Source organism: Heliangelus exortis, chromosome 2, assembly GCF_036169615.1.
Source record: "Heliangelus exortis chromosome 2, bHelExo1.hap1, whole genome shotgun sequence".
NCBI classification, from domain to species: Eukaryota; Metazoa; Chordata; class Aves; order Apodiformes; family Trochilidae; genus Heliangelus; species Heliangelus exortis.
Genome location: NC_092423.1, coordinates 119,644,744 through 119,668,546, shown reverse-complemented (window position 1 = coordinate 119,668,546; position 23,803 = coordinate 119,644,744). Strand labels below are relative to the sequence as shown.

Genomic DNA, 23,803 nt, shown 5'->3' with positions numbered 1-23,803 from the left:
GTAATGAGGGAGAGAAAAAGAGATATTTGTGAAGGGTTTAGATATTAGTTTCAGATAAGTACGTCACATGCACAGGCTTCTTTGATTTATTTCATTTTGCAGAGGAGGTTTGCAAAGCTCACTGGACCTCCTGGCAAAATACAGGTATCTCATGCTCTGTAGGTCTTACTGAATATTTTAAGCAAGAAATACCTAGTGAATGGTTTACTTCACAGCACTGAGCCTATTCAAACTTTGGAGAGCCAGGAAATGAAGTAAAAAAAAGATCAAAATTTACTGACCCAATAAATTGAAGGGAAATATTCCTATCAGTCTTTTCCAAGTACAAGCTGCTCAGTTCATCAGAAGTAGACTTCTCTTTGCTGTATAACCCTGAGTATATTTCATCAGGAGAGTTTGGAAATTAAAAAAGTTGAATGATGACTGTTGTCAGCTCAAGACAACAGCAGAAAAAAAGTCTTGTAATAGCTCTGTCCCAAGAACAAGACAAGTGGAGCACAGCTCTGCCTTCACCTGTGCCCTTCACCCCATGGTGTCGAGGTGATTTCAGGGTTAAGCTGTTTGCCTGATATGACACTTCACAAAAACTTGTCTCCTCTTGCCCATGTACCACCAGCACAGCAGTAAATGGAAACCTTTGGTTGTGTGCAGGAGAGAGCCTGAAGCCTTTGAAAGGTCTTTGCTTTATAAAGTTGTGGCTCCTGCTTTCTGCCTTGCAATCCTATCTGCTGGCATGTGTAATCATAACCCTTCAGCTGAAGATCTACACTATATTAGTCTGCAAAGCAAGCTACTGAATATATATGTTTATCTGTAAATGTCCGTATTTAGGTACAGAAATCCTATTACTACATTTACGTATACTTGAAATTTTCTGCAACATTTATAAAGCATTAAAATGTGTGCCTGTGAAAAACAGAGCACATGAATGTCCTTGATTTCCAGTCTCTCCTTTATTTAGTCTCTCCTACCTAAGATATTTGCTGCTTAATAAGCAAAACGTTTATTCTAACAGCCCAAGTAAGTCGGGCAGCAAAAATCTCAGAACACTTTGTCAATAAAGACTGTTTTGAGGTTTCACGTGGTGGTTGCTAGACAGATTGAAATGGGTAGACAAGGACATCATACAGTAAGGCTGTTCCACAGACCAATAATGTTATTTGAAATGAGCAAAATAGAAGAAAAAAAAAAAAAAAAAAGTAGCCATTGGTCATCAGGCTCTCTGGCTGCTTCTTCACTGCTTTTTGACTGATATTTCAGATTAAGAGGAAACTGCAACTCTACTTATTTGGTTCAAACACAAGGAAGGACTCCTGTGATAATCTATGGGCTGCTCCTGGAACCATCTGTAAACTGAACACAAGCACAGATGCTTTGTTGTTGCCTCTTGGATGTAACTGTGGCGTCTTGTCTCCAGCCAAGACACAGTTCTATTTCTTATGTTTTTACTGACTTTTGATAATTTTTCTTCAGATTGCCACACTAGCTATACTGAAACCAAGTTTAAAATTGAGTATCTGCATACTTGGGTGTGGGTTTTTTAATCTTCTGGTACCGAATCTGAAAAACATCTTTATGGGTAAAATGAGATTAAAAGCTTTACTCCTGATAAATTTCATTCTTGATATTTAGCAGCCTGAAAGAGAGCTGGTTTGTTCTCATTTTTCTTTTTTTTTCAGGCGTTTGGAAGCAATGTGCAACTTCAACACCAGTCTGTTCATTAGGGAAAATTGGCTAAACTCATTAAGCAACTGCTGGCCAGGGGCTGAGGATGGCAAGAGGACATCAGACAAGGACCACACCTGTCTGAAGGCAGGAAACATTTGTCCACATACAAATGTACAAGAGATACCTTGTGTAGCCTCTGACTCTCATACTCCAAGCAAGTGCTAAAAACATGCTATAGGTTGCAGTGGCAGCTTTGGATGGATAAATTCAGCTGCACCTTACTATGTTCCACTGGATGTTGCTCACATCAGCTTGTAGCACAGAATAAGTTGTTACTACTCTGGCTCAGCTTGGTTCAAATAGGCCAGAACATTAGGAAATGTCTAAAGATAATCAGAAAATAACAGGAGAATAAAAAAATGCTTCTCGAATTGATTGTACAAATAACTTTTATTAATAAAATTTTTAAAAAAGGGGAAAAAAAAGGAAAATTTAAAAAAAAAAAAAAAAAAAATTTGAGCCCTGAAAAATTTCTGATTCTTGCACTTTCAAACTTTGAAATGTCTTGTATTAGTTTAGCACAGTCTGAAGGACTTGGCTTTTTCATAACTCGGGGGCAGCACTGAAATGCAGTCCTCAGCCTGACAACCAGTCAGGATAATTCTGTGGATTAACCAGGATGCCTGATTCCCAGAGATTTCATGCATGTTGGCTGAGCATCTGATTCCAGCAGTGCTATAAATGGTAAGACAATCCATCATGTAGCTTTCCAGACATTACATGATGTACTCTACCTCAGGAAAAATCAGAGTGCTCATTATTTCACAGCTCAGATTCCAGTTGCTTGCAGAAGAGACCTCCATGTTCTGGAACTATTTGAAACATTTGTTGGTTTTCATTCAGAAAGTGTATTGGTTTACTATCATGGTGATATTCAAGCACATGACCATATTATTCTCAGAATCATCAGAGAATGCTTCTAAAATAACATTGTAAGTGCCCTAAAACAAAAACAAAAACAAAAACAAAAAAAAAAAAAAAAAAAAACAAAAAAAAAAAAAAAAAAATTAGTGCATAAGCCTGCCCACTGTTGTCTAAGTGAGACCTTGGAATAGTTCTGGTGATTTCTGTTAGGCCCAAAAAAGAAAGATTCCCATCAGGGACTGTCATCATGGGTATATTCAGATACATGTGTACATTAAAAAATACTGCTAAAAAGACTTTCTTATCGTTACCAGAGTACTAAGGAACAGCAGTAGGCTGTGATCCAACTTGTGCTTCTCAGGGTCCTCTGTCAAAAAAGAGTCCTGTGCTCCAGAGCCATGCTCACCCTTCCAGAGCCATTCTCTTGGGTGAAGTGTCTGCTTTTCTAAGTGGGAATTAACTGAGTTGATAAAACAGGCTGAGTTCTGCAGCTTTTGTGCCCGGCTGTGAGGCAGTAACATTAAGAGGCCCCACAGTAAGGATTCAGTCTCATCAGCACTTCCATTTTCTGCTGATTTTCTGCTACCTTGGTGACCTGATGCCCAGACTGTAGGTAGCTGTGGCAGCAGCCTCTGTATTCTACAGGCAGTCTCAGGGCAATCCTCCAGGATACATTTCACACAGCTTCTGATCAGTCTTGTAACAGAGCTGGTTGTACTGGAAAGTTCATCGTTTTTGTTTTCAGCTAAAATACTGGATATTTAACTGCTCTGAATTGCTTCCGTTTACTGAAGTCATCAGCTTACAGTGGATGTACAATGTGAATATATTTAACATCTGCTTGTTGAAAGCTGAAGTAACCTCAGGCTAGGGAGAGGAGACTGGGAGGGAGGTGATTAAAACCTGGCAGTCATTTTTCAGGCCCTGTTCAAAGTATAGCCTGCACTTCTCCTAGGGTGAGGTCTTAAGCTGCCTACTTCAGTCATGCTGTCAGGGCCCAGCACACCTCTCTGCATAGAGCATCTGCTCCCTGAGGAGCAGTGTGCTGCTTGCCTGAACTGCTGCCTCAGTGGCAGGGCCATCTCTGTCAGCCACACTTTCTTGCAGTGCACATTGCTGTAAACAACACCCACCCTGGTGTCAGAGCATCATTCAGACCAACAGCTTTGCTCATCCACACCCAGCAGTCTTATTCTCAAAGCATCATCCATCACCCCTAGTTTAGCTGTTGTCTAGCTACCTGTCTCTAACACCCTAGAACAGACAGAGTTTTGGAGGTAGCAGGGACAGCTGGTAGCTTGGTGGTCCCTTCTGAGTCCAGGTTTTATCCTACTTCCTCTGACACCTGTCACCTTCATCATTTGTTATGGCAAACTGGGGATAAGTACTCGGGAGCTGAAGGGCTCTTAGGACTCATCTGAAAACTGGTAGGCTTGAAAGTTTCTAGGTTACAGCAAAGGCTCTGGTAGTCCCACCAGGCAGTGTCAGGGTATGCCATAAGCACCTCATCCATACAGAGGACATTCCTGTCTATTACCAACTCTGGAGCTAGAAGAGATGCTGGGCTGGATGGAGTTCAGCATTGTTGGAGGCCCATGAGCTTTGAGTTAAAGGGAGACTGGAGATGTTGTACCAGTATGAGCTCCTCAGTGACATTTGTGAGGATTAATATTGATGTTAGGGGTCTTGGGAAGTCTTAGGCAGCTGATGAGGCAGGTGCTGGATGAGTCTGGGCTAACCTGAGGACTGGTGCTACTCCTGGTTTAGTGCTGGAGCATTGCTCTTACTTTTGCAATGCATCATCATTCCTCTCTAAATCTTTGAAAAGGGGGAGCTGACCAGCATGTGAAGAGAATGTAAAGCAAAGGATGAAGTGGACAGAAAGAATATGGATAGAATTACTCAAACAGATAACAGGAAACACAGTAATAGACTAAACAAAATAGAATTATTAAGGTGACATTAGCTAATCTCTTTGGTCTTTTCTTTTATAAAACAAAGGGTGAATAATAGAGGAATAAAAACCTCAGAACATCTAGAATTTCTGGAGTCATCATTTCAAGCACAAGAAAGTTTTCTGACATTTTCTTTTGCTGTTTTCTACAGGTTAGGTCAATCTCTCTTTACAGAAAACACATACATGTAAGTGTGTGATCTTACTTTTGTAATCTCTTTATATAAGTTGCTGAAAAGTACCTTTGGAAATGTTATTCTTGCACCTTTGATGTCAAATTCTGTTGCAATAGTTTCTGGAAAACAGAAATAATTATAACATAAATGGTTCTTTAATCCAAAAGCCATTGATCATCCTTCCTTAATAACATCAAAGCAATATGGCCTATCTCTCAGCAGCAGTGCCAATGCCATTTACTCTTCCAGTGTTGAACTCCTTATTTGTTTCGTCTTCCAGAGCTCTGCCTATTTTTCTAAGCCACATTGGAAAATAGAAATTAATAGCAATGCTCCTGCAACATCTCCTACAGACCAATGCTACCGTAATAACTCCAATAATTTAACTTTTAAGAATCATTTAGTTGAATGATAACCCAAGAGAGATGATATTCAATTTTATTATATTAATTCAATGATCTCCTTACAGGTCTCTTTGGCCCTAAGTCTGACATCTTGCCTAAATTTTCTGGATCTGGCCTGTGTCATGTTAATGGGATTTAGCCTCTACAACATGACTGAGTTCTGCAGGAAAAAAAAATGTATAAAAACCATCCAGACACTTATGTAAATAAACTGTGGTTTGGATACTAGTAGGGCCTCTAGCTCCTCCAAGTTTTCTGCACAGTCCGTTCAAATATAGTCATTTTTCACATCATTTTAGAGATCTTAACCAAAAAAAAAGAGCCCATAATGAGATAAAGAATATTAGTAATCCTACTTTATACAGAGGGAACCTCAAGGATGTTACAGCACAGACTTTGGAAACTCTGTTTTAGGGGGGTTCTGGCACTGAAGAACTGTCTGCTCTGTAGCCGGCCAAGCAAGGTGAATTGATGTTCAAAAATCAAAAACTGATGTTCAGAAAATAGATGGCACAGAGAAAAATATCTCTGCACGGGCTGACCAAGGAGTCTTCTAAGAAATCTGCTCAGAGGTGAAAAGAAGCTGGTGGGATATGGCCCTGTTGTGGAGAGACCCTGCCAGGTGAGGGAAAGGCAGAGCCCATTTTCACACCAACCTCCTTTCAGTGTTCCACACTCGGAGTATTTGTCATCCTCTCCACTGCAAAGGATTTCTTTCCAGTGTAAGGCTTTGGCTCCGTTGTACCAGACATTGAAGACAATCTTCAAAAAGTTGATGTCACTCCCTAGTTAAGGCAATGCAAGTTAGAAGCAGGTACCTGCTGGGGAGGGTGAAACATGTACGCAGGCACGCTATTGAAATAGAAACTATTTTTCTCTGAAATGTGATTTTTTTTTTTAAGACACCCCCAAAAAACCTAACAAAAATACTTATTTAAATATGTTATTCCTAGAAAAACAAAGTTGGCTTTTAAAAAAAAGCCTCATTCTTAAAAAATAAAAACAACTTGAGTGAGCTGTTTCAAAATCTGATTTAATTTCTTTTGCAAAGATAATATAGTTCAATCAGCTCCACAGAGAATTCAAATAAATATAATTTCTGTCCATCCCTATAGTTTATCTATTCTGTTTTAACCACAACAACTAATCTCCTATATAAACTGACATTTAGGTTCCTTTTATTAATTTTTTTTGCATTCACAGAATATAATTGTCTAGTCAAGAGGGACTCACTTGGAATCCAGGTAAGAGCAGCCCTCCAGATGGGTTTGTCAACAATGCTGCAAGGTGTCAGATTAAACATGAAAGTATGACCTACGGAATCTGCAATAAAGGAGTTTTTAATACTGTTAGTGTGAAGAGGTTTCTCCATAATAAACAATAAAGATTACACACAAAAAAATTAATAATAAAATATATAATTTAATAAAAATATACATCTAAGTACACTCACAATAAACCCATGCACATTTTAAAATGTATTTAATAAAATATATATTCTATGAAATTGTCTGATATAAATATCCATAGAAAAAAACTCAATATTAAATTTATTGTATTTTAAATTATATTTTTAATTCTTTGTATGCTTAAAGGGAAATAATAATATCACATTTCTTTAAGTAGCATGAAATATCAGTTGTTTGGTTGATGATATTCTGCACACAAAACCCAGAGGCAGAAGCACCTTTCCTTCCCTTTTGAAGTTTTACAAACTTTTTATTAGCATCAAGCCAGCGTGGTCCTCTGCTGAAAATATTCTTAATTATACAAACCACGGAATCTACATAAACTTGCTGACAACAGCTAAAAATGTTTTTACTCTACCAGCACATTTTCCAGGCTAATGTAAGTGAGCCTTTGGGTTGATCAGCTTTGTGAGTGAACCACCCAATACTGCCCAATGCACAGTTTCAGAGGCAGTGTGATAAAGCATCATACAACAAGTAGCTAATCAAATTTAGAGCCTGTTGGCTGATATTTTGATTTAAAAAAAAAATAAAAATACCATTCAGTGCTAACCTTTGGAAGGATTTCCAGTCAGTATTTTTATTTTAGGAAAGAAGTCTGGTCTATTCAGTTTGCTGCTGCCCTCCCTGGTGTCCTGACGCTCGCTGCAAAGGGCCCTGCTTGCCATGGGGCTGGTGGCAGGGTGGGGAAGGGATGCTCCCTGTGCTCACCCAGCCAGGACAACCTTTAGGGTGACCTACAGTGAAGGGTTCTGTCTTGTGTTTTGGGAATTAAAGCACAGGGTGTGCAAAGGGGAACTGTCTGGCTGCTGGGAACCACAGCTCAGCTTCTCAGCTTGGATACAGCTACGCACAGGAAATTATGACAAGAAAAAAGCAAACAAAACTCACCATGGTTTTGTCTGCCAGGTTAAGTGCCTCCACTTTTACCCTTGTTAAATATTTTAACATGAGTATTAATGTAATGGAAAGTACCTGAAATAAACATCCCCTCCTGTGCCTCCGTTTATACAGCTATTTTAAGGGTGACACACATTTGGAATGCACACAGATTTTCAAAAGACATGGGCCCTTCCTTGTGAAATATCTCCCCAAAAGCCAATCTTCTGGCACACTGGGCCTTTTCAACATGGACTTCAGAGGGGTGCCAAGCAGTTGCAGAACCAATCAAAAATCTCATGGATCCAGCAGCCCCCAACACAGACACAGCAAGAAGGGACACACTAGGTTGTTTCAGAGCCTGACTGATCCTCCAGCCTGACAGAATGTCACATTCCCACTTTTTTCTCATATACCAAAAGCTTTTCATTATAACAGACTGGCTGAATACACAGGGATAATTTACACAACACACTCCTTGCAAAACAATTTTAAATCCCTTATCTTTTAATCTTTCCTGATTCAATATAAGCCTGCGTTACTTGGGAGTAAACTTCTCTCTTAGCTGCTGCAACCAGCATTGTGCAACCACACAGTGTAATTCTTATAAAAACATAATTAATACCAGAAATATGCTACAGTTGAACTTTTAAAAAAATTTCTATATTCATCAAAGAAACACATTTGAAAGAGAGCAGACATTTCCTCAGACTACAGTAATTATTGTGCAATGGCAGTAAAAGAATGAGCTGTTTTCCACTTACCACAAAAAGTGTATGATATTTCTAGATCTGATGACATACAAAGAAATTCACTGACTCCAGGGGTGAATAAAATGAACAAAAGAAGTCCAAGCATACTTATTTTGTTCAGTATTTGATATAATAAATCTTAATTTTGGAGAAGGAGGAACAAATATTCAGCACAGTCATCCCCAGTCATATGTCTTCGTGGAATAGTTGGTTACTCTGTCAAATTCTCTGAAATCTTAGTTAATCCACCTACACTAAAATCAACTATCAACATCATAAATTGTACGAAGAAAAAGAATTTCTGCGTTCTGTTGTTACATTTTCCTCAGACAATGCAGCTCTAGCCACGAGTGAAAAATGAAAGAGAAAACTGTGTGAAATAGGGAAGTGAGGAGAAGTAAAACCATGATTACCAGAAGCACGCAAAGGGCAAGTTTAGTTAACCCATTAGAGGTAACTTTTGCTGTGGCATAACTTTAAACACAGTTGCCCATACACAATAAAGAAAAGAATAATATACAAATGATGAAGACCAAATTGATATGATATGATAGTCAATATACCTCAAAAGTTTCCAGAATGAATTCCCTACAAAGCTCACCATGCTTTCAGGACATGCTGGCACTCCAGAGGAGTGTAATTAGATGATGTATTCCCAAAAGGAGGGGAGGATGGGAGCTGAATGCAACCATCTGACATTTTACCAGGCTGAACCACTGATGTTCTGCACTGTCTCAGCTACTGTCTTCAGTGCTCTATCTACCACAGTTTCACTTCTTAGTGAAAACAATCTTAAAAATCCATTAAGTACTAAGTACAAGTGATGAGTTCCATCATAAGCCTTCCTCCATGGCATTGTCCCATGCTCTTCCCCACAGTCTTTGCTGGAGCAGCTGAATTGCACCATTTGCCCAGGAGCACAGAGCCCAGGCACTGGTCCAGGTGGACACAGACCAGAGGACAATTAACCACAAAATCTGTCAATTTTGAGTGAGGTGTTTTTGTAAGAACATAGGAGCTACCTGCCACAACTGGAGCCCAGTTTTACATTGGGATGTTGAAAAGAGTTTAGGCTACAGATTTTGGTACTCAAGTCTGAAACACTAAAATAAAAACTCTTAAAGCACTTTTGGTATCATATACCCCCTGCCCTTATCTCTGTCTGTTAGAGCAAGACACAAAGAATAACATATTTTTACTCTATGTTCTATACCAGTTCTGTGGACTAAACTGGGTCAGCTTTGACCACACAAACCCAGCAATATTGGTAATTTCAGCTACAGAAATAGATTTTGAGAAGTCTGATACCTCATACAAGAGAGCACAACCACCATCTAACCAACAGGATATACAATTATTATTTTTTTTTTAATATAATGAAATACGGAAGCTTACTGAAGTTACAGAAAAAATACACAACTTAATCAAATTATTTTCTCATGAGTTAACTTCTTGATTTGTATACATGGCTGTGGGGTCCTCCTAGATCAGAAATTGTGTTTATTGTGAAAAAGAAGCAGTATACATAATAGACAGCTATTTGGCTTTGTGCTAAGCAGGAAACTTGATAAAAATTCCTTACAACAAATATAATTTAATCAATTGTTCTCACTCTCCCAGCTCCCCATCATAATATCTAAAAGCTTTTATTCTCAGAAAATCTGTGCACACCAAGGTAATATATAAAGACAAAGTAGCAAAAGATGAAAAAAAATGTTTTCAGAAGTTCAAACATCTAACAGAAGAAAAGTTAGGAACAGCCACATGCACAAAAACTTGACTGATTGTGCATGGAAGAATGCAATAGAGATCTCTATTTAGTTTACCTAAAGGTGCCTGCTATTCACAAAATAAGATAAAAATTTGAAAAATTTTGTCTGGCTAGAGAATTCTCCTCAGGATTTCCAAATCTTTCTACAGACCACAAGGAGAGTCTTGTCAGCCTGACAGAGTTCAAGACTGAAAGCAACTTCTTTTTACAGGGAATTAAAAATCTGAACACTTTCCTGACAGATCTCCAGAGATCTCCATTTCATGAAGATTTTTACTGCCATTCAATAGGGCACTGTAAAAAATAAAACCCTTTGTGATCATAGCAGTAATATCGCTCTGTTTTAAAATGGCCAAATTTTGCTTTAAAGTTTTAAAATATATATTGGGATTGAAATAAGTCTGGAGGGCTGTAATAGCTGGAAAAACAAAAGGAATAATGAAACAGACACTAAAGAGTAAAGAAGCATCCACTAAAGAAGCCACTTTTGCACTGTCACCATAGTCATGGACAGACCTGAAAGAGGGCTGCAGATTTACAAGGTTTTTTATTAAAGGTCTTTTAACACAAATTAGGATGATCTTTCTGCTGAAGAACTTGACTTTCTAGCTCTGGTTCAAGAACAGGTGTTGTTCTGATACGTTGAAATAGATGAGGAATTAGTCCCCCCTGGTGGCTTAGGCAGACAGAGACATGGGGAAACCTCTTGTTCCTTACAACACTTTTATTGAACAAGACTATTGCAATGCTTTTAAAAAACAGGGAAATTAGGCTACATTATAAAAGGATCTAGATGGCTAGTGGGAAAACAGGAATGATAATTGCTACTGTTAATAAATAGGAATAAAGCATCACTTATGACCACAGTTATAAAGTCTGCAACCTTGACCATTAAATCTTGTCAATTGTCCTTAAATCAAAGCAATCTGAATAATTTAAAAATCTTTTCAGCAAATTCATTTTTAGTTACTTGTAGCAGTTGATTCCTGTATTGGTAACATTCATATAACCAATCTTTTGTGATGCTCCCTGAAACCCCAAACTAGTGCAGTATGGGGAGTGAGGAGTCTGCACTCTCCCTTTCTAGTCAGTGTGAGGGGCAATGGAGAGAAAAGATGTATATATATTTTATTTATATATTCTATTTTTTACTCAATACCTTTTCTTTTTTGTAGTATTTTTCTTCTTATTCTGTCTGGATACACTCTGATCCAGAAGGAAGGTAAAAAGAAGGAAAAGTGGAAATAGCTACTCAATAGTGTTAATTCACCGGAGTTTTGTGAAAAAAAAATTCATTTATTCTAAAACCCTTTGCAACTACATTTAAAAGGGACCAACTTGTATGCAGTTAACAGTCCACAAAATAAATCCAGCTCTAGAAAATTTAGGATTTCATACCTATGACTTCATTTTGTCTACATCTGAGATGCTGACGGTAGAAGTTTCACTCCAAGTCTCCTCACTGATTTGTGGTTAAATCCTCAAACTAATTTATTATTATTTTACCTTTTTTCTCAATACATCCAGAAAGGGCCTAACTTACTTGTGACTGTTTCTCAAAATAGTCACTTTGCATTTCCATTGTTAGCTGCAGATGAGCAGTTAGACCAGATAAGAACTTGCAAGTACTGAAATCTCCAGGGAAGATTTATAATATACATAATAATGATAACACATCACAGCAAAATCAGTAACAGATATGAGTACAGCAGAGGCAAGTACTGCATTTGAAAGTGTTAGTCAGACTAAGAATCACATACTAGGTTTTCATATGTACCAAAACCTCATGTTGTTGGAAAAGTCTTTTAAGATGTTAAACATATTCAGTAAAGAAAGAGGCAATAATATCTTGATTTTCCTTGCAGGAGTATTTGTAACAATTTTTGAAGTAGATCTTCTTTGCAGCAGGAAGGAGACATGTTTATTGCTTCTGACCCTGGGTTCAGAGTTGCTGCTGAAGACACTCCAGTATAAAGGGGATATGAATACAAGGCATGAGGCGTTTTTCACAAACCAAAGGCACACTCAGCTATCAATTATCCACACAAATAGCAGAAAATTGCAGCAATTCATGGGTATATCTATCTTCTCAAATTCTCTCTTTGACAATTCCACTATAAAAGTGGAGTTAGGAAGCCAAGCCCAGGGCTCTCAGGAAGAGGTAAAAGATTCAGCTCCTCTCCATGCAGCTGATGAAGTACTTGAGGGTGCCAGGAGAGTCTGACCCCAGAGCAGAGCACCAGCACATATCCAGGAGGGAGTGGATAACACCTGAGTAAGAAAGGAAATAGTTGTGGAAAAAAAAGCAAAAAGTGATGTGCATGACTCTGAATATGTATTTTTTTAAATGTGGTATGCACTTTGACTTAAATTTGAATATAATACATTAAACCCTTGGAGGCTATTAAAGTGGTATCCTGGGGAAACAATTCTGTTGGAGATAACTCTGTTGCCAGTAGGCTTAGGGTTTGTTCTTTCCAAGCCAAGTATAGGATTAAAGCTTAGAGTTATATGCCAAAGTATACATTAAATCATTAAAGTTTTCAAGAAGATGAAAAAGCAGAGGATGAAGGGAGAGGCAAGGGCTGTGTCCTACCTGGGGCTGACAGAAAGCACATCACAGCAGCCATGCCCACCCTGGTATTTCAGAAATGAAGACAGCTGGACATGTTTTCTGGCCCTTTGCTCTTGCTCTCTGTTCTTCACTGCTTAAAATAGCTGCTTGCTGAGGTCTGTATAGCTGTGGGATAATCCTATTATAGTGGATCCCACTCCTAGCTAGCACACTTGTCCCATTTCTCAGGGAGGCTGCAGCAGCCTATGCTGGACAAGGGAGCATGAAGAAATTCATGGCATGGCCACAGAACTCCAGGGCAACCAAATTACAGCAGCTTACCAAGTTTCCACCTATTCAGTTATACTGAGCAATTGTAGTAATGCACCTGTGTGCTTTTAATTTTTACAGCACAAACAGAATTTCCTGAAGTTTTCATCACTTGAATTAGGCTCTCAGAGTACCGTACAAAAATCTACACAGCTTTTCTTCAGCTTTGCCAATGAGACACCTTTGGTTTGTAATAAAGCTACTTCCAGTGAAATGAGAAACCTTCTGATTCCAGACAGCATGGTTAAGAGCATGAAGTACCTCAGAGCTTTAAAGATTTCTCTTTAAAGTATCAAAAAGGGATCATTTTCTCATCAGAATGTTTTACATTTGCAAGGTAAGGCTGAGAGGTTGTGAGACAATTTAATTAAAAAAATTTTTAAAAAAAGAATTACAAGAATCATTGTACGTTACAGTTAAGGACAGGGACTAATGAATAATGTTGTGGGCAAAGCCAAAAATGTGAGAAAAAAGGAGAGGCAAATGAACAACATGTAGTAAGAGGCTGGAAAGAAAAATCCCCATGTACCCTAGGAAAAACACCAACCACCCATGATCTTCTGAGGAAGCTCTTGAGACTGGAAAGGGTTACGAAGCAAGTGCCTAAGGGGCTTGAGTCATTTCATTCATTCCTGCTCTTCATACCAGACTGAGTTAAACTGGTACCAGACTAAGATGCAAGACCCAACTGCCAGGGACAAGTGACTGGTTGGTACTGGAAAGGCTGCAGGAGTTGGCAGCCTTCATAGTAGGTGTAGCTTGCAAATAAGCCAATTTGTAAATCATATTTTGGAAAACTGAGCTTCTACATCAGTATTTCCTTCAGAATCTGCACCCACATGTATGAGCACATTCTCTAGGTTTTAAAAATTAATCTTCTTCTATGTTGTACACGTTTCCTACATAAAAAAAAAAATAATGCAGCAGCTACCAGGAACAAAATGTTAGCAGACTTCTGCAATGAGAACTGGTATTTATCAAGTGTGTAAAATTGAGCAAAAAAATAAACAAGCAGAAAATAGCAGCTCAAAAAAGTAACAGGACTGTGAAAGATGTGGACCTGATGTTTAAAAATCGAAATGTAATCAGGCATTTGGAGTGCTTTGGTGACAACCTCAGGGAACTGCAACACCCCCACTACAGTCAGCTCTCCTGCAGGAATCACTGGTATCAGGACAGCCTGGTTTGGTTTAGGCACAACTCCTGCTTTAGAAGGGCACCAAGTATTCCAGTTTCCTACATGGAAATGCACTCAGTGCACTATGAAACTGTTCTCAAGACAGACTGTTTAGGACCCAAAGTGAACCAGAAGCACACGTAGATGTCTTTTTGGATTACATTTCCACTCCTTTGTTCCTAATGTGAAGAGCAAACCACAAGTGTTTGAATGCAAATCTTCGCTGCTCTCAGTAAGCTCCAGGCATCTAAACAAATCACATATGTGCAAGTACACACTGTAAATAAAAACTGCAAAAAAGACAAATCTGAGAATCCTGGGATGGTGCAGAATGACAGGCAGAGGTGCAAATGCTAACACAGATGGGGCCAAAGGCAGACTTGTTTGGCAACCTTAACAAATATTATGATTTTAAGATTTACAGCTTGGTTGGTTGCCAAGCTAGCAGCAAACACAGTAGCAGGAGGTACTGCTGCTGCTACACAGGATATTGCACATCTCTAGTAAATTTGGGTTTCCCTTTCTTAAATAGAAAAGAAAGCTATGGAATTATTATTTTCGAGTTTCACATTGGAAGCATAAAATACTTTGTGAGACTACATCATGGAGAGAGTAATCACCTATCCTCTAATAGGTGATTTTTTTTTTAAATCCTTTTTTCTTTTTTTTTTTTTAAATCGTATTGTGCTGGAAGGCTACCTCCTAGATTAACTTGCATCTCACTGCAAGACAAACATATGGAAGAAATAATATTTAACTTCCATACTTTTTCTGACAAACTTAGCCACTGAGATGTAAATCTCTCACTATTTCTGATTAAATCTGAATTAGCCACAGCTCCAATTTAACAATGAAAATTTTCCACAGACCAAAAGAAAAGCTGAGGCTTTTGATAATGCTCAAGGGAAACTATGAAATTATAATTTGGGGGCTTTTCCTTTACTTTCTCTTACAAATTATATTTCTTGTTCCCCCAGCATTTGGCATCTGAAGATGAACTTAACTTTATTCACACGAACACATCAAACATGGAAAAAATGGAAGTATTATTCTTTAATTAGGTTTAAACCATCATTTGAGTAAGGACAACTGGTACAACCAGGTGATGAGAATTTCTTGTTACCGGTCTCACGTCTTTAAAGTAATTTATGGGGAAAAAATTATATTCTTGCTCATCTATGTAGTGATACTGGCTTAATGGGGCTAGACCAGGCTTTTCAAATTATAGCTGCACCAACACAAAAAAACTGCTTCAAAAATATCTGTACGGGATGATTTGCTTTTTAATTACTCAGCAAGTACATGTGAACACTGGTGTTTTCATTTTTTGATGATCAACAGTATCATCCTACAAGAGGAAAATGAACAAATAACCTTGGAAGATATTTAGACTTTTAAATACAATTTTTCCTTGACTGTGACTTAAGCTGTAAGGGCAGCTATAATTATTTTATTTTCAGATTTATTTATTACAAAGTACTAATAAAAAATAATTAATTTGAAGTTTGCTTATTTTGCTTTAAAAAAAAAAACAAAAAAACAAAACAAACCAACCAACCAATTTCTAAGCCTCAAAATATTCAGGCCTTTCATTATTTGCAGGCAAGTATCCATCAGTTTATGGACAAACCTCTCCTTGGGCTAAAAACATTTAAATCAGATTTCCACAAAACAGAAGCAAAAAGGTGGCTTTCTTTGCAGTGCTGAAAATCAAAAGGTACATGTTTTAAACGCACAAGACCTAAAAAGTCCTCTACAGGAGATTCTCTCTTGCTTCCCCACCTTACAGAGTGCATTTGAAGTGGTATGGTCTCTAGGTCACCTCAAATATGGCACATTTTCAACAGGACATACACAGGGCAAAACTTATGTTAAGCTTATTTTCCCCCTGCCAAGAAAAGAGGCTGCTTGGGACAGTTGCCTGAGGCTGTAACACCAACTGGCAACAGTATCTCTCTGTTTTCTGAAGACTCCTCATGTCTACCAGTGCTCGACAAAAGGAAATCAACCCATTTGCACTCCCTGCACACCAGCAGCAGCACTGATGGAAGAGCACAGCCTTTCCAGGTTAAGTACTATTAAACCTGAAGGCTGAAAAACTTTGCTATGCACTTGACAGGGAATGAGTGTTGATGACTTTTTTTTAAGTGAATGGTCCATCTGAAATGGAGATGGTCAGAGTGTTAATGAATTTTACAGTTCTCCTGGAGAGTTAAAAACCAAGCCAAGAACACCCACAAGACAGATCTCAGTATATTTTTCTTTACTATTTTGTGTCATTAACTCTGAAGAAACCCTCACATTGTTTACAAGTTTAAAAAAAAAAGTTTTTTCTTTTTTATACATTCCAGAATGCATTTCGGGACCTTTAGTTACCTGATAAGTAAGAAAATGTAATAGAACTTTACATTCTTTCCCATACATAGCACTGCACCACGAACAATGACAATGAGAACCATTATCTTCCAATTACTTCCTTTCCCCAGCCTCCTCTTCCTCCTCTAGGTTAATATAAAAGGACTTGTCATAGCCCATGAGATGGTTATAATCCTGAGGATTAGGGAAAAGCGACGGATTCACAAGCATTGATTTTGTTTTAGCATAAAACGTTGTAAACATCTTGGTGATGTCTGGAATCTTTACATCCTTCTGATGGAAAACTGTTGCTTTTTCTGCCAAAATTGCATTGTATGTAATGGCTGTGTATGTGTCCTTCTCATCTTTATAGTAGAGCCGAACCACGTAGCCTTTTGTCAGGACATGCAAAGTAACTGGTGTCACAAAGGTGAAAAACCCAATCAGCCCATAAAAAGCAGCTTGTAGAAACACACTTTCAAACCCAATCCCAGTTTTGAGCATGATGTAGGGCATCATGAAAAGGTTGAATATGCTGGTGGAGTAAGAGAAAAACTTCACACCTACGTAAAATAAAAAGAAAACCAAGGTTAGTACTCAGGAGTAAAATTTTCTCTAGAATTACATATGTTGTGCTGCTACGTGTTGATGCCATTACTGAAACACCTGAAGTTACTGAAAATCCATTTCCCCCCCCCTTTTTGTGTTTGGTTGGTTTTGTTGGGGTTTTTTAGCTCAGAAAGAAACCATCTGAAGTTCAACTCTTTCCCCTCTCTTCTTGTCACTGTTCTGGTTTGTTTATAAGCTTAGTTTGGGTTCATAAAAGCTGGTGGCCAGCTCTATTTTTCATTCTGAAGCCAGCTACCTGCTATAAGACACACCTGTGAAGTTTTCACTTTGCAGACAAGAAAATGATTTCAAAAGAACCTTGACTCCATTCATGGATACACTCAATGGAAATCACCACAGACATGGCTGGGAATTTTCCTCTTCATCAACAATTAATGTCAACACTCATTACAAAGATGCTCCTGCCATACATAACTTGAAAAACCATGGGTTATATTTTATTCCATATTAACAAGTACTCTATAGACATCTTGCTTGCAGCTGGAAAGACAGTGGCAAGAGCTGTGGATACTCACAGTCCTTCTGCCACCATGAGAACCAGTAGCCTAAGATGCTGTGATAGCCATACTCCCTCCTTCTTAAGGACACATTTTAAAAATGCACCAGAAAACCTCCACCAGATTCCTTTTCACTGGGTCTTTGAAACAGGAACTGGCAAATGAAAGACCAACAAAGCCTCACTACAGATGGTGCATTCCAACACAGTATCTGCCTGCCTCACCAGTACTTCAGCTGGACACTGCACTCCAAAAGCTGCAAGAGGAACAGAAGTAGACTGAGGGATTACAAAGATGCACAGAACCTACAGCACTCCCTAAATGCAAGGAGCACCAACACATTTGTTGGTGTACTGAGAATCCAAGTTTTAGAAGAGCTGGAAAGGAGAACATTCACTTTTATAAGGCTGCATTTTAAAGTTATTAAACAGGGAGAAATTTTTAAAAAAAAACCCAAAATAGCAAAGCAATCCAAAAGACTTCAAGTCACATACCTAACACTGCCTTTGCCAAATTTCCTTTATAAACTAATCTTCCATGCTCTGGGTGGTCATGAGGGGAGGGTGTGCAGAGGCTGCGAGCAGCCACTCCTTGAAAAGATGTAACCTGGAAGATGAAAGCAGTGCACGGCCAATCAACATCAGCACTAAACTACACTTTTTATATAGATGTATCTATACAGACACACATGAAGTTTCTCCTTGCCCCTGAAGCTATTCCAAGCATCTTAAATGAGGGATGAAAGTTAAGCACATACTACAAAGCCCACCACAAACTTCAACTGACTTGCTGCTCGTTTGCTTTAACAGCCTTCTACCTAGATAACCCAAATCAGCATAAAACATTCGCCCTTGACTAATGTCAAGCTCGCAGCCCTTTGTACGCAGGGCTTTGCAGGGAGCCATTCCCCACCCTCTCCAGGGCTCCCGTTTGCTCTTCTCATGTTCTCAGGGGCACCTCCTCCCCCTCCCCACTTGTCACATCTATCGCAAGGGACGAGCCGCGAACCCCAGGACCCCCGCGAATCCCCGGGCAGCTCCTCAAGGGGAGCGGGGCCGCGTCTCCCCCTCACCCTCCTCCCCCCAACCTGCTGGGCCCCCGCGGCGGCGGGGAGGGCGGCCCGGCGGCGGCGTGCGCTCGGCAGCCCGCGTTGGGCAGCGCCCCGCAGCCAGGCGGTGGTGGCGGTGGTGGCGAGGGCTGCGGAGGCCGCAGGGGCGGCGCGGCGGCAGGCGGCGGCCCGCAGTATGGGCAGCATGGCGGGGCCGTCCCGCAGCGCCCGGCCGGGGGAAAGCGGGGAGCGGTGCAGCAGCCGGCAGCCCCCGCAGCCCCGCGCTTTAGTTCCGCCGGAGGGAAAGGTCCTCCCGCGTCCATCGCACCCTCCCTTCCTCCCCCCCTCCCGGTATGCCGCTGGCTGCTTCTCCCCGGTGATGCAGCACCAGGCCCCGCGGGGGATGGAGGTTTCTCAGGTGCCCGTGGATGCCGCTGTCAGGGCATTCATGAGGACGGTCGAGCGGGGGGGAGGATGTACACCCACACAATTAGGAGCCGCAATCAGCGAGTTTCAGACTGAGCCCGCCTCGGGCATGTCCGGGAAGGCAGAACCTCGGACGCCACCGTTCCCGCCCGCCCTGCGCCAGGTACCACCCTCCTGGCTACCCCGCTTCCACATCTCCCCGCCACCGCTCCTAACATGGCGGACCGGCACCTGCCCGCCGGGAACTACGCGCCCCAGCATGCAACGCTCCCCGCGCACGGCATGCCGGGAGCCAGGCAGGGCGCGCCTTCCAAGGGCAAGCGGCGGCGGGGTGCGCGCCCCGGGCCGGAAGTGGCCCCTGACCTCACCGGAAGTAGTTGGGAGGCAGCTGGCCCGACACGGCGGGGGCCCTGCGAGCGGGGCGGAGGGAGCGGAGCGGAGCGGGTGAGGGGGGACGGCGGGGGATGGCGGCGCTGGGGGGTGGGAAAGGGAAGGGAAAGGAAAGGAAGCGAGAGGAAGCTCGGCCGCTGCCGTCGTCTTTTAGGGGGCGAGGCGAGCAGCAAACGGGGGAGGGGGTGCCCCTGGGGCCTGTCCCTCGGAGGGGCGCGGGCCTCGCCCTCCGCGCCGCCCTCAGCTCCCTCACGGAGACGGAGAGGGGGGCGGCCGGAGGTGGACGGGAGCCGGGAGAGGCTGCGAGGGGGAGCGGAGAGCGGGGAGCCGTCGGTGCAGGGGAGTGCGGAGGGGTGCGGTGTCCCCAGGGGGTTCCCCCGCCTCGGTGGGACGGTGGCGAAGGGCGCGTTCCTCCCCTCTGCCTGCGGAGCGGAGCCGGCTCCTTGGCATCCCGGCGCTGTGGGTAAAGCGGCTCTTCGGAAGGGTGTTTTAATCAAATTTGGCTCTTGAAACTTTTTTTTCGCCACAAATGACGTCCTCCCTCTTCCCACGCCAGGCTCTAGAGAGAGGGGGGGAAACTAAGGCCGAAAGAATTTAGGATGCACTCCCAGGGGGTGTTATGCCAAGGTGGGAAGCGCTGGTCAAAGTGCTGTAGCTGTAATGCTCGACGGATACAATCAAAAGAAGTTTGACAGAGAAGGGTGATACCCTTTACCTGTAGAAACGAAAATTAAGCTTTGAGTACCTTGTGTTCCTCAGAAGGGGGGGTTCTGCTTTACCACAAGGGAACCCAAGCACTGGTGAGCTACTGGGGGATTCAGGTATGTGGGAAAAGGAGAAGGGGTGTTGAGCAGTTAACGTGGTAAACTGAGGACCAGTTTAACCTTACAACTTGTAATACTAAGGACAGGAGCTTTTTAAAAAGGTGTTTAGTGGTGCAGGTTATGAGTTAAACCTTGCACTGTTGGGAGACTTGGATAGTCATGGGCTATTTGTTTACTTGGGTTTGATCACTTGGCAAAAGCTCAGTTTGGAAGCAAGCCAGAAAAACGTAGATAAATAAACAAGTCAGAGACCTTTAGGCTAAGAACCTCTCCGTGCCCTTATTTCTGAATGATCCTTCTGTGCTTCGGTTTCTTCATTTTGCTGCATTAGGGACAAAAAAACCCCAACAAAACTGTTGGGAGAGAAATGTTAATTAACTGAAGAGTTACTTAGAGTAAGTGTTAATTAGTTTTTATGTAATACATTGGCTACCACCTTTGCACATGTGGCACATACCTAATACCTTGAGATCAGCCTTTTAATGGGCTTGAAGTTAAACCAACAAAATTTTTGCCAACGTTTCCTGTTAACGTTGGGGGCTTTAAGATAATCCTTAGAAACTTTCAGCACTGAAGCATTTTTTCTTGTATCAGATATAAGTCATTTAAAATGTCTTTTTTTTTTTTTTTTAATACTAAAGTGAGTGATGAACAGATTTATGTAGTTTCATGCAGTCTTAATGTGAAGACAGTATTGCTGCAGCGAGGAGATCCAGCTGATTGTTTGAGATACCTTGTTTCATCTCCCAACCTCATATTTCATTTGCTGATACATTTGTATTCAAGCTCCTGTCTCTTATGCTTTGTGTGTGGATAAGTGAGTGTCTTTCAAAAGTATACTTAGCTTCAGATGTTTTACTATGTATTTTTACTTCTCAGAGCATATTACAAGAAATCTTACAAAGTTTTGTTTGCATAACATTAATTTTTGTAACAAGAGTGCAGAAATCTATGCCCTAGAAGATTTTGGAATGTGCTAGCAGCTTTTTTTTTTTTCCTCTAATGGCAAGAGGTGCCCAGTGCAGGGATTTTATTGTATTTTTGGAAGGAAACAGGAACACACACTTTTTTAAAAAAACAAAAAAGGCAAGCAAACAAACAAACCCCCTAAAACCAAAGAAAACCCAAACAAACAACAACAACAAAACCTGCTAAAACAACGATGACAAAAAACCCTCATGGGAATTACTGAAAAGTTCCTTGGGTAGAAAAACATCTTATGTGAGGTCTTTGATATTCAGTGCATGGTCTCCTACCTCATCTTCTTTTTATCTTAACTACCATTTGCCTGTAGTATCCCATCTTATAACACTTCACTTTGCCCCTAAATATTTGAATGTTAGTGTCTGTGGGTATGAAATAATGATTCAGCTGATCAGGAATTCAGCCTTACCAGTTGTGCTTTGTGTTTTTTCTAGATATGCTTCAATCTTGGTTTACATTGATTATTTTTGGTCTGTACTGTGCAATGAATACTAAACTTGAGTGGTATTTTTAAACAAGCTATTGTATAAGAATAGGGGTTAAGAATAGGGTTAATAATAGGACTAGAATTTAGGATTAAATAGTAGGAGGCTACTGCTCTATCACTCAACAGCCTTTGTTTTCTGAAGAGCACTTATTAATTAATTTGTAATTTGATTATTATTGCCTCATTTGGCTTCTGAGCTAACCTAGGAACTGTGAGGGCATTTGTGTTGTTTGCTCCACATTTTCCAGCAAGTGTTACAGTAGGGTGCAGAAATGTCATCAGCTGAAGGATACAAAAGCTCTGTGTGTGATGCAAAGCTCACACACTCGGGAGCCATTGGAGTTTCCTTGGACCAGAATCTGAGGTTTTTTTAAAGGAGTTTTCTGTAGGATCGAAGAATCCGAGTGCTTGAAATGTTTGTGTGGATTTAATTTTCTTGTCCCAGTCAGAATAAAGCAGTGGGGTTTTGGAAGCCTTAGAGTGGTTGCATGTGTTCAGTTAAATGAGGGTGTGCCCTTCAGGTCTGGTTGTACAAAGTATCCAAGGATTTGATACTTTGGAAACCCTGGGAAGCTTGAGAGATGAGCAGGCACCTTTAGGAGTGAGGTGGGAGGGTCAGGGACATGCTTTGTTTCTTTTTCTTGCTCTTGATGCTCAGGAGACACAGGAGAGAGGTCAAAGTAAACACACTATAGCATAATATTTCTTCTTGGGGTTGCAAGGAGGAAAATAACCTTTTTAACTGTGCTGACAAGAACATTTGCCTTGGGTAGTTAATTGCTATGTTTTATGATGCTCTACTGTATTCTACCAGGTAGCTGTAAATATTCCAGCAACTTGTGGTATTTTCCAGTTCCCTTTTATATGGAATAAAAATTTTACATTTTCTGCAGCAAGAGCTTATCTTTTTAGACTGGTCAGAAAGTTTCTGTGCCAAATACACTGATTGTAGCTGCATTGTGTTCTCCCTCACTGATTAAGAAGTGGCATGTGCTTCTTTATGTAATCTTTCATTTAATGAATGTAGGCTTTGCTCATCTTTTATTTTAAGGAGGCAAGGCAGGAGAACAGTAATATTTAGTATATCTTCCTCTTTGAGCTTAAAGACAGGGAGCTGAGCTATCTAATTGGTTATGCTACATAAGCTCCTTGAAGGGGAAATGGAATAAAAAATGTACTTTAACAAAAATTAGTGGTTCTTTGCAGAAGCTTGGCATAGTCAAGTCAGACAAATAATAAGAAAGACAAATGTTTTGAGTGTTCAGAAAACTTGAATTCTTCTCTTCCCTATTGCTGCACTGGTTGTGGTCTTGGCAAGGTCAGACAGGGGCAGCTAAAGAATGTGGAAAAGTAATTAAAATATAGGTAGTTACCACACATCTTCATAAATCTCACCAAGTGCCTTTCATATTGTCTTGAAATGTCATTTTCATTACGGAGAAGGAAAATAGAACAACATGTTTTGCAATAAATAGTGTGTTGGAAAAGAAAGTTTATTTTTAAGAAGAGAATTTCTGGTAAGAGATCATAGCAGATCACTTGACTTTCTGTTTCTGACTTACTGTTTAATACTTAAGGACATGCAATTGTCAATAAAACAAATGTATTTTTGTGCAGAAAATCTCTCTTCCCGGTCCTTTTACTATATGCACAAGCAATAACTTGTGTCTGGAAGGGATTTCTGCATTTTTCAGCTGTCTTAATTTTTTTTCTGTGTGCATTGTTTTTCCCAGATTGGGAGGGATGTTAAATAACATCAAGATTTCTATCAGAAATAAATGAAATATTGCATGTTTTCCATGCTAATTTTTCAGTGCATTTCTTCTTACTTATTGCTGTTTCTGCAGACTTATAAAACCAGTAACATAGTTTACTGAATAAAAATAGGCTGTGGTTTGTACATGACCATGTTATAATGTCTCAGATGACTTGAGGGTACTTGCTGGGAAGAAGATGCTTTTCACAAATGACAACTTTTAACTGCAGTATGTTCTGATCTTCATAAAGTGTCGTGACATGTTGAAGAATTCTTGTTCTATAAGAGGAACCAATAGATGCTGACAGGTTATTGCTGCTCTTTTAGGTTTTCCAGGTTCCCCAGCTA

At 40.5% G+C, this 23,803-nt stretch overlaps 3 protein-coding genes across 4 annotated transcripts in view; 1 reads left to right on the top strand and 2 right to left on the bottom strand.

Moving 5' to 3' along the window:
• Window positions 1–2,190: 2,190 nt before the first annotated feature.
• Window positions 2,191–8,695, bottom strand: LY96 (lymphocyte antigen 96). Its single transcript, XM_071737795.1, has 5 exons — window positions 8,239–8,695; window positions 6,360–6,449; window positions 5,783–5,911; window positions 4,789–4,841; window positions 2,191–2,669 (listed from the first exon to the last, which is right to left on the bottom strand). The coding sequence occupies exons 1-5, from the start codon at window positions 8,330–8,332 to the stop codon at window positions 2,568–2,570; spliced, it is 468 nt and encodes a 155-aa protein (XP_071593896.1). The 5' UTR covers window positions 8,333–8,695; the 3' UTR covers window positions 2,191–2,567.
• Window positions 8,696–16,308: 7,613 nt separating this feature from the next.
• TMEM70 (transmembrane protein 70) lies at window positions 16,309–18,892 on the bottom strand. The gene is made up of 3 exons (XM_071737790.1): window positions 18,628–18,892; window positions 18,035–18,146; window positions 16,309–16,976 (listed from the first exon to the last, which is right to left on the bottom strand). Exons 1-3 carry the CDS (start codon window positions 18,793–18,795, stop codon window positions 16,528–16,530), a joined length of 729 nt encoding a protein of 242 aa, XP_071593891.1. The 5' UTR covers window positions 18,796–18,892; the 3' UTR covers window positions 16,309–16,527.
• A 422-nt stretch (window positions 18,893–19,314) lies between these two features.
• Window positions 19,315–23,803, top strand: part of ELOC (elongin C) — a 14,180-nt gene continuing 9,691 nt past the window's right edge. The window contains exon 1 of one of the 2 annotated variants that reach the window (XM_071737792.1): window positions 19,315–19,458. The gene's annotated coding sequence lies outside the window, so the exon portion shown is untranslated. Of the gene's footprint in view, window positions 19,459–19,833; window positions 19,839–23,803 lie in introns of those variants that run through there. The other variant, XM_071737793.1, reaches the window with a different exon arrangement.